The sequence below is a fragment of the Indicator indicator genome, chromosome 21 (genome assembly GCF_027791375.1).
Source record: "Indicator indicator isolate 239-I01 chromosome 21, UM_Iind_1.1, whole genome shotgun sequence".
Taxonomy (NCBI): Eukaryota; Metazoa; Chordata; class Aves; order Piciformes; family Indicatoridae; genus Indicator; species Indicator indicator.
In genome coordinates, this window is record NC_072030.1 from 18,989,832 (window position 1) to 18,999,982 (window position 10,151).

At 61.2% G+C, this 10,151-nt stretch overlaps 1 protein-coding gene across 1 annotated transcript; it reads right to left on the reverse strand.

The window, feature by feature from the left end:
* Positions 1–1,388: 1,388 nt before the first annotated feature.
* SYT12 (synaptotagmin 12) lies at positions 1,389–6,925 on the reverse strand. Its single transcript, XM_054390456.1, has 9 exons — positions 6,622–6,925; positions 6,466–6,525; positions 5,688–5,785; positions 4,942–5,163; positions 3,969–4,355; positions 2,702–2,917; positions 2,502–2,622; positions 2,145–2,278; positions 1,389–1,562 (listed from the first exon to the last, which is right to left on the reverse strand). Exons 1-9 carry the CDS (start codon positions 6,923–6,925, stop codon positions 1,389–1,391), a joined length of 1,716 nt encoding a protein of 571 aa, XP_054246431.1.
* Positions 6,926–10,151: the final 3,226 nt, after the last annotated feature.

A 10,151-nucleotide genomic window follows, 5' to 3' on the forward strand; every position in this document is an offset into this window, starting at 1 on the left:
GGGCAGTCGCTGCCAGCTGGGCATGGTGTTGCCTCCAGTGGCTCATTCCCAGCCCTTCCCTGCTCTAACCACCCACATAAGCCCTCCCTGACCTGCTCACCCTGGGGCAGCTGCCTCCTGGCAAACAGCCCCCAACACCCCCAGGTTTCCCTGCCTGGCTTCCCACCAGCATCCTCCAGGTGGAGAAAAGACAGCGAGAGACACATCCCCAGGTCATCCTCTGCCCACCAGCCTGTGCCATGGGGCAGTTCTGTCAGAGCCCTGCAGAAAAGAGTGGGCATCAGCTCCCCAAAACCCTCAAACCTGACCCAAGAGCTGCTCTGTGCTTGGGCCAGGAACCCACAAGCAGGCAGGATTCAACCAGATTTCTCCTCTTCCTTCTCCCTGAAACTGGAATTGGGGTTAAAATCAGAAAATTAGGGGTGGGTGTCTTGTGTCTGCCTTTGACCATGGGGCCAGATGCTCCCCTCTGCTAAAGGAAGCAAGCTCTGGGTTGAGAGTCCAAGCGTGGCCCCAGGACCAGGGGCTGTAAAAGATAAGCCCCGGTGGTAAGCTCTGTGTTGAAAGAGCAGGGATTGGCTGCTCTGAGCTGCCCTCAGGGCTGGGAGAAAGAGCCAGAATGGGCAAAGCCGACCCTGATCGTGCTGGATCTTCAGGAGGTGACTCAGCACAGACCTGACTTCAGTCTTGAGGCTAAAGAACCACTCACCAAGTGCAGCCCATGCTCAGCAGCCAGCAGAGATGGGCAGGGATTGACTGCTTGAGAAAAGGTGGAAGGAGGAACCATCCACACCGACTGAGTTCCTGCTCTTGTTTCTCCCCTTTCCCATTCTCCTTGGAAACTTCCCAGCACGCCAAGCTCCCTCTGAACCCCCCACAAAACGCACACACACCAAGAGCCCCCAGGCCGTGCTGGCACTTTATCAGCCCTTCTCCATCCCCGCGGTCAGCCAGAGTCCACCCTCCGCACACTGCCCTCTCCCTCCCTTCCTCACTCCCCAGCAGCCCTCGGAGCCCGTGCTGGAGGTGCCAGGGGCCTCCGGGAGCCCAGCTGGTGGCCAGGCAGCAGCTTTTGGGAGGAAAGCTGCTGGGTTTGGTCCATTTAGAGGAAGGCTTCTTTCTCAGCGGGTCCCTTGGCAGCTCCCAACACACGCGAAGGCAACGTGGACGGGGAGAGACACGGCCGAGGAGCTTCTCCGTCCTCGGTCCTGCAGCAGCGACCTGCCCCCACCAAGGGGTCCTGGCAGCTCTGTCCTGCCAGCGCCGTGGGCCCCGCTCAGCCCTGCCCAGGCTGTCCCAGCAGCTCCCGGCCGAGCCACCGGCCCACAGTGCCCAGGGCAGAGCCGGCGCCCGGGGGCAGGACCCCGGGGGCACTCCCGGCAGCAGACTCAGGTTCTGCGGAGCGGGTGCCACATGGAGATCGGCTTCCGCAGCGTGGCCAGCATCTGGTTCCAGTGCGTGATGCCCATGCCGCCGGCCGCCGGCCCGATCAGCACATGCCCGGTGTGATCGGCACGGCCGTCCCCGCCGCACTCGGCCACCGTCACCCGCAGTGACAGCTCCTGCGGGCGGGAGGCTGTCACCGGGGACCAGGGCAGGGAGGTGACTGCCTTGCCCCAGACACACAGCCCCTATAGCCCCCCCAGACATACACAGCGCCCAACCCAGCTGTACCCACACATAGCCCCCCCCCCCGTATCCCCCAACCCAGCTGTACCCAGACATACACCCCCTCTGTATCCCACCCCCTTGCCACACTTGCAGGGTAATCTCAGCCCTGTACATAACCACCCCCTATAGGTACCTCCCCCTATATCCCTACCACCCCCCATAGACACACCCAGCCCCACACACAGCCATACCCTACACATCCACATCCCCATGCCCCCCACACCTTCCCCCCAGCCCCCACACCCACCCTTACACCTCCCCCATACAGACACAGCCCCTCTGCCCCCTGCCCCATGCTTACGTCCCCCTAGCTGTACACACACACACACAGACCCCACCCCACAACTCTGTCACCCCCCCCAGAACCTCTCACCCCCAGGACGTCCTCACTAGTGCAAGGATCTGGGGACCTCAAGGACTGAAGAGGCTATCCCCCCCCCAGCCCACTCTGGGCCTCCTGAGCTGGGACAGACCTGGAGCACGATGGCTGGCACTGAGAAGATCATGGCCTCGTTGAACACAGGGTTGGGGTCGTCCCTCTTCACTGCTGTCTTCTTCTTGCTGATCTTCCTCCCATCCTGCAGCAGGTACACCTTGACAAAGGGGTCTGCTCCGAGCAGGGAGGGAGAAACCCAGGGGTCAGTCCTGTGTTTCCCCTCTGACATGGAGCAAAACCATCTCTAGTGGACCCTCCCAGTGGGGTCTGTGCTCAGTGGGGGCCACTCCAATAAATGTTGGTGCAGCAGAGCAGGATAAAGCAGGATGGGAGCTCACCTCCAGCCCACAGCCGACCGAAGGGCCCTGTGCCCACCAAGCAGCACCCCCCTCACCTGCGGTGACTTTGCCATTGCTCCACACCAGGTTCTTGGCTTTCACCACCACCACCGTCAGGCGCTCGGCCGTCGGCAGGTAGCTCAGGGAGAGCAGGATCTCTCCCACCGTGTCCACCGCCTGCGGGACACAGCATCCCATCAGCACCGCCCCCAGCCCAGCAGGGAGCAGCAACCCCCCCCCAGGCCCTGCTGTTCACCTTGTTCATGTCCTGCAGGTAGAGCCAGGCGTTGAAGGGCCGTGTGGCCAGGTCCAGGTCGGAGAGCTTGAGCTCGGCCACGCCGGCGCTGACTTTCCTCTCATCCTCGTCGATGCCGAAGGCGGAGAAGCGCAGGCTGTGCTCCTCCAGCGCCGCGGGGGGCAGCGGCACCGAGAAGCGCTCGTTAAAGGCCACGGCATAGGCGCTCCGCTGGATCTGCCACGGGGAAGGGCTGGGATTGCCTCCATAGCCGCCGGGATCTGGGGCCGCGTCCCAGATCTGCCCCTCTCTCGCGTGGGAATTGTGAGGGGCGCCTGGTTTTGGGATGGCGAGGGCAGAGCAGCCCCCAGGAGCTGGTGAGACCCGGCCTGGGTGGGGACAGAAGTCATCTCCCACCCAACTGCAGCCACTGCTCAGCGACTGGGGTAGAAAGCAGGAGCCATGACCCGCCCCCCCTGGGCCATTAATTACTTTAATTACAAGCTCAGGGTGGGGGTGCTGCTCCCGGATGCTGGAGCTGGGCACCCCTGTGCCCTGGGAGCTCTGGGGTGCAGCCAGCTTGGCCACTCCAGGGGCTTGGCCTTGGCTCCAAGCTGGAGCCAAAGGGCTTCGGGACCCCCAAACCCAAGAGGGGACAAAGCTTTTCCCAGACTCTGTGTCACCACCATCCACATGGAGAAGCAACAGCAGCAGCTCCCTGGGGGCCCATCATAGAATCAGTCAGGGCTGAAAGGGACCACAAGGATCATCTAGTTCCAACCCCCCTGCCATGGGCAGGGAAACCTCACATTAGATCCATGACTGCTGCAGGGGGATTTGGGGAGAAGCTTGAGGTTCCCTATGGTGATCAAGTGCAGTGGCACAAAGCAGGATACCAGCATATGCCCAAAACATCAACTCTCCCCACATCCCACCTCAGACACTTCCTCCACCTCCCGCAGCAGGGAAAGCTGAGCCTGAAAACTTGCCACAAGCTGTGCTCAGAGACAAGATCACCACACAGCCCAGTCAGCAGGGAGACATTTCTGCCTCTGCTGGGTCCTTGATGCACAAACCCACCCAGGACCCCCTCCCCAGCACGCTGCCCCCCGAGCAAGGTGAGCTGCTCTGGTTACATCATGACATGGGGCTCCAGAGATCCTGTATCGATCCTGCCCAGCCCCACCAGCTCCCCATCACCACCCTGGGGAACTTGGCTCAGGGCTGCCATGACCCAGAACAGAGGCTGCAGCAGGCAGCAGTCCCTCTGTGGGGACGAGCAGCTCACCCGGGAGATGCCAACGATCTGCTCGGCCGGGAGCAGGCTGAGGCGCACAAAGCAGGACTCGAAGCGAACTTCCTCCTTCTCCAGCAGGTCCTTGCCCTGCAGCAGCCTCACGTGCAGGGTGCCTGCCCTCGAGTCATACTCCATGGAGACCTCCACCTGCCCCACCGTGAAATCCTGCCCGAAGTTGTTCCCGATGGAGGAGATGGAGTTGAGGGAGTCTGCCGAGATGGATTTCTTCAGGGGGCCGTAGTGGGCCAAGTCTCTGCTCATCAGCTCCAGGCTGCCCAGCTCGGCGATGCTGTCGAAGGTCTCATCTGCCCGCAGGCTGTGCTTGCGGCTGGCTGAGCTCCGGTCCAGTGCCCGCTGCGAGTCCAGGGCCAGCCCTCTCTGCCGACAGGGGAAGGAAACCCAGGAGCTGTCATCCCACCCCCCCGCCTCCGCACAGAGCCGGGGACAGCTGCGGTTTGCCGGCGCCGCTTGGATGCTTCTCAGTTCCTGCCTGGCCTCAAGCTGTGGCGGCAGCAAAGCTGCACCTCCCGCAGCTCCCCAGCCCTGTGGCCCAGCCCCATGCTGACCCCCCACACCCCGGCAGCACCAGCTTGCTGCCCCTGGCTTCTCTCTCCCCACCCACGAGAGGCTGCAGAGAGAGCTATTTTTAGAATCATAGATCCATAAAATCATTTTAGCTGAAAGAAACCTTAAGTTCTTTGAGCTCAATGCTTAACCCAGTACTGCCAGGTCACCACCGACCCATGGCCCTCAGCACCACATTTCCATGGCTGTGAAACCCCTCTGGGGATGGGGACTCCACCACTGCCTTGGGCAGCCTGGGTGAGGCCCTGGCAACCCTCATGGGGAAGAAATTCTTCCTCATGCCCAACACAAACCTCCCCTGGGGCAACCTGAGGTCCCTCCAGCAGCTCTGGGGTTGCAGTGGGGACACAGATGAGCCAAACTCTCCCCCCCCTTGTACCTTGTGCTTTGCATCTGAATAGGCTGCTCCATACTTCTGCTGGAGGTACCGATAATCGTAGTTGGGGAAGGGGGATGGTGCTGGGTAGCTGCCAGAGCGCCACAGCTTCCAGAGGTTGGCAGCAGCGACCCCCAGGAGCACCAAGGCACCAGTGACGTAGATGCCAATCTCCCACTGCGGTGGGCTCTTAGTGACTGTAAGAGGAAAAGAGGCACCGTGAGCCTGCACGACCCCAGGCAAAGGCTTCATCCCGTTTACCTCCAACAGAAACTCAGCTCTAAGCTGTGAGGATAGGATGGGCACAAACCACAGCTTGGGCGGGGGGGGCTGTGTGTGTGTGTATGGATGGTGTCAGGAGTAGCTTTGCAAGGCAGAAGCCATGGTCCTGGCTTGGCTGTCCTGGGAGGTGGTGTGGCAGCATCCCAACAAACAAGGAGAAACTGCCACAGCACCTCGGGGGTGCCAGGGAGTCCCCTTGCCAGCTACAGACCGTGCTCAGCTCACATCTGCAGCCCCCCTCCATGCAGGGAACCCCCGCGCTGCTGCCACCTGTGTCCCCGCGGGACGGGGATGCCCAGAGGAGACAGCAATAGGGGAAAAAGCAACCAAGAAGCAAACAAAAAGATTCTGCAGCAGGGCACAGTCCCCCAAATGCTGCCGGCGTGCTCCTGGAGGAGAGGCCATCCCTGCAATGCATCCCCACATTGGGGCCGAGCAGTTGCTGCATTGCACCAGCCTCCAGCCACCGGAACATGGAAAATGAGGGGGAAAGGAGACTCCTGCTTGCCGAGAGCTGCCGGGGAGCCCTCCCCCGTCACGCCGCGGTTCCCTCCTTCCGCGGCACCTTCGTAGCCAGAAAAAGCCCAGGGCAGGCTGAGTTCTACCTCACCCCGTGCAGAGGAACCTGCTGCTTCCCCCCGCCCCAAAGTGCCTCTGGCAGGAGCCAGCGAAGGGACGGATTAGAAGCACACAGCTCTTCCCATCCATGGAAGACGGTTTTGATCCCTCCAGAGGGCCGGGAGCATCCCCAAGGGATCGCATGGGAGAAGCTCCCAGGAAGGACCAGGTCCTGTTTCTTTCACCCCCGCCTAAAGCCCTCTGTTCTGCTGTGCTTTATCCCCTGCATCCCTGGCTATGGATACCAGCGAAGCATCCAGCTTCCCACGGAGCTCCCACAACGGAGTGGTTCCGTTTTGTCCAGCTTCAAGGAGCTCACACGGAAGGGCAAAGCTAGGGCAAAATAACCCTTTTTTGGCTCCTGCTTCCGAATAATTCTAGGTACAAACCCCAGCTGAGAGGGAAAGCAGCTTCCTCCTCCTGCCTACCTGTGTTCTAGGGCTGAGCACCTCATGCTAGGAAGCTCAGGCGATTTGTGGGTATTAGGGAGCCAAACCCCGAGCATGTGCCAGTGCCATGGAGGGGCAGTGAGCAGCAGGAATCCCTCTCAAGAGGGGGAAGAATCAGGGTTCCCCCCCTTGCCAGCTTGCCCCCAGCCCCCTCCCCAGGTCTCTTCCGAGCACTCACCATTCAGGTCTCTGCCTCCATGGCTGTTGTCCATGGCAAAGGCTCCTGCCAGTGCCCGGCCTGCATGGGTGAAACAGCAGGTGAGGAGAGAGGGAAAGGGAAAACCAACTGCTTCTGATCTCCCAGCAGGGCTGGCAAGCAGCTGCCCCCCTGTACAGCTCCCAGCCTCGGCTCCTCTTCCGGGGACCGAGTGAGTGAGCACTGGAGCATCGCAGCCGCAGAGAGAGGAGAGGACCGAGGAGCTCTTTGCTGCTTTTCCAGCCGCGATCTCGCCTCCGCCTCCCAGAGCTATCCCCAGCCTCACCGAGGAGCTGCCCCGTGCCGGAGGAGCCCTGACTTCTGCGTGGGGGCAGGGCTGGGACGGTGCCAATTCCCGCTGCAGGGAAGCCAGGTTCCCTTCCTCCCCGAAGGGTTTTCCCAGGTGAGTCCTACGCGAGATCCATTCTAAGGAGCTGCTCATCCTAGAGATCCCAGCAAAGGGGATTCACCCAAGCCAGGGATTTCCCACCATGCCGAGGGGGTTTGGGATCCCCCACAAACACCCAAACAACAAATCCAACACGGGCTGGGCCAGCATCTCCCTTCCTGCCTGGCATTTGTGTCAGGAGATGCTGCACCACAACCCACTGGTGTAATCCACAGACCACAAACCCCAAGCCCAGGGACTCATCTTGAGCATCACCTGCACTTAAATGCTCCCCTTGGGAGCACCCACAGCCCCCCTGCAAAACCCACACAGCCCCAAAGCTGCCCACGGGGGAAGAGCTGGACCTGCCTCGAGTGGGTGGTCCCTCAACACTCAGGTACTACCTTCCAGCTCCCTTCGGGTGCTCACAGCTTCAGGCACTGAGGATAAGCAATCCCCCCTCCCTGGACCACCCCTGCTTGGATTTTAATGGGCAAAGGCTGAAGCTACAGCGTGTTACAGCAAAAAGAACCCAGCTGCTGGCCTGGGGGAAGCTGGGGGACCCCTCTGAAGGGCCATGTTGTCCACCCCCCAGGGAACAGCAGGCAGAGGAGATGTTCTGAACATAATCAAGTCAGTAATCTAAAATGATGGCAAGGCTGGGGACAGGGCTGGGAGATGCCAACCTTGTCCTCAGCATCGTTCCTCAGGCACAAACCTCTGCGTGTAAGGGACAAACACTCAACAACATCATGGCTGAGAACGAGCTGCAATTGTGTCACGGATGGACTGAGCTCAGCTTAAGGGACACCTTGCTGCTGAGGGTTGGGCATGCACATGGACAGCCTAACAGTGCAGCACCCTGGAGATTCACCCTAAAGAGCCTCTTTGTATGACCTGAAAAAACTACAGTGCCTAAGGAAGCAGTTCCTTAGCTTCCAGTGTTCCCTGGAGGGGGTTCACATGAAAACAAAACTTTTCAGGAGCAACTTTCTCTGCAGGAGGACAGACACCTCATTAAACCCCCACTGCTTTCCCATTTTCCATTGCTTTCCCATTTCCCACTTCTTTCCAAGATTTTTCTTTTCCTTTTCTAAGGACTTCCAAGTACAACTGAAGCAGATGTCCAAGGCAATCATCCAGAGCCCCTAGCTGCCCACGGTGCTCAGCGCAGGAGCTCAGCCTCTCCCTAGTGAGCAGAGCAGCTCGGGGCAGGGATTGAGCACTTTTTGTGCTAATGAAGCTCTTTCCTGCCCTCTCTTCCCCACCATGGTCTCATCCCCATGACCTGCCTGTCAAATCCTATTATAGGAGATTGAATCTGAGGAATTATTAGGGAACAGGCACTGCTCTGGGCACAGGGATGTCTGGTTTCTTCCCTGGGGAGATCTCAAGGCTTGGCACAGTCCCTGCTCAAGGGTGCAGAGGAATGAGGCAGCTTCAGTCTGCTTGTGAGCTCTGCAGAGCTCAGGGTACCCTCTCCTGCTTGGGGGATGATAAAATAGCTCAGTGTGGGGAGAGAAATGGCAACGAAGTTGTGTGTGCCCCTCTGAAAGAGGCGAGACCACCCCTAGACACCTTGCTTCTGCTTTGGCATTGTGCCCACACAAGGCCTGAAGCAGCTTGGGCAGAACCCCTGGGTGCTGTTCCCCAAGCAGCTGGGCCAACACGGGTACAGCCCTGGCTGCTGCAGGCACCCTCTGGCATGCCCCACTTTGAGCTACAGAGTGCAGCAGCGACCCCCGTGCTGCTTCCTTCCCTCTGTCCTAACCCAGACACCAAGGCCCAGTTTCACTGGTGGCTGAGACAGGACCAAATTCCTCTCCCTGGTGAGCTGCAGCTATCTCTCTGCGCTCTGCCGGCACCACCCTGGGCTCTGCTCAGGGCTTTTCCATCCTCCTGAACAGGGAAGCCCTGCCCAGCCCCGACCCACAGGGCAGCAGGATGGGACCGACTTTGCTGCCACCACATTTGTCAGAACCATTAAAGCCTCTCCCCAGACTCGTCCAACCATCAAGGTTTGGGCTCTGCACCAGCTGTGGTCCCCACCAAACCCTCCCAGCTCTTGCTCTGCCCACCCCACCGCTGGAGCTGCCTCCCCAGCAGACCCACAGCTGGGGCACCATGCGGCACCCCCATTTCCCCTGATTTGCCCCCCCAAAGACAAGGACCCTGCTCCATCCTGCACCTCCCATGGCCCTGAGGATCGGGCACGGGAAGCCTCAGGCCCTTTCCAACGCTGGACCCTTCCCGACACCTCAGCCCTCCCCAGCGCTGGACCCTTCCCAGCGTCTCCAGCAGTTTTACCTGGGCAGATCCAAGCCCCAAGGGCAAGAGGAGGCAATTCTCAGGGATCGGCTCCGAGGAGCGGAGCCCTTCCTGTCATCCGCCGGGCAGCAGCAGGCAGTGGCCGGGCGCAGGGGAGGGAAATGCCGCAATTCCCGAGCTGATTCCCGAGCGGATCCAGGCAGGGTAGCAGCGAGTCCCAGGGAGCTCACGGATCCAACTGGGAGCCCCTCGCTTCCCACCGCTCCCGAGGGATTCCGAGCTCAGGGGGGAGGGCTCCTGGATCACAGCGGGATCGCTGCCTGAGGTGCGGGATCAGCTGCTGGGATCAGCTGCAGGGACCAGCTCCCAGCCTCCGCTCACTGCTACGATGAGTGGGGAGGTCTCTGCACCCTTCCAGGAGAGCCTGGAGCTGCCCAGACCCCCTGGAAGGTTTTTTTCTCGCACACAGCCTCTCCCCCCCGAGCAGCGAGCAGGGCCCGGGGACAGAGCGACTCCCCCTGGCTACTCCCCGGCCAAAGGGAGCTCAGCAAGGGACCCCAGGGCTGGACGGAGGCCGGGGGGGGTGGGGTGGGTGATGGCGCCGCTCGGCCGTGCGGGGGTAGTCTCAGGCAGAGGGAGGGTCCGGGGCGGGGGGGGGGGGTCGCTGGTTGCCCTCCCGGGCTCCTTTCCTTAGGAAGTTGCCTTAAAAACCCCAAACCCAACCCCCCCACGGAGCGAGCAGGGATGCTGCCAGTGCCGGCCCCCCGCATTGTCACCCTTGTGGCCTCCCCCGGGTTGGACCACGACCCCTCCCCTTGTCCCCTTCCCTCACCCCCCGCTCTCGGTAGTGGCAGCCGGGGCGGAGGGGGTGGTTGGTGGGGGGCTCGACGGGCTCCGACTCACCGCTGCTTTGGGGGAAACCGGTGCCTTTCCCGGGGGGCGGGGACGGGGGAGGCGGGACCCGGGCTGGGAGGGGAGCTCGGCCCCACCCCCAGCACCCTCCACACACGGA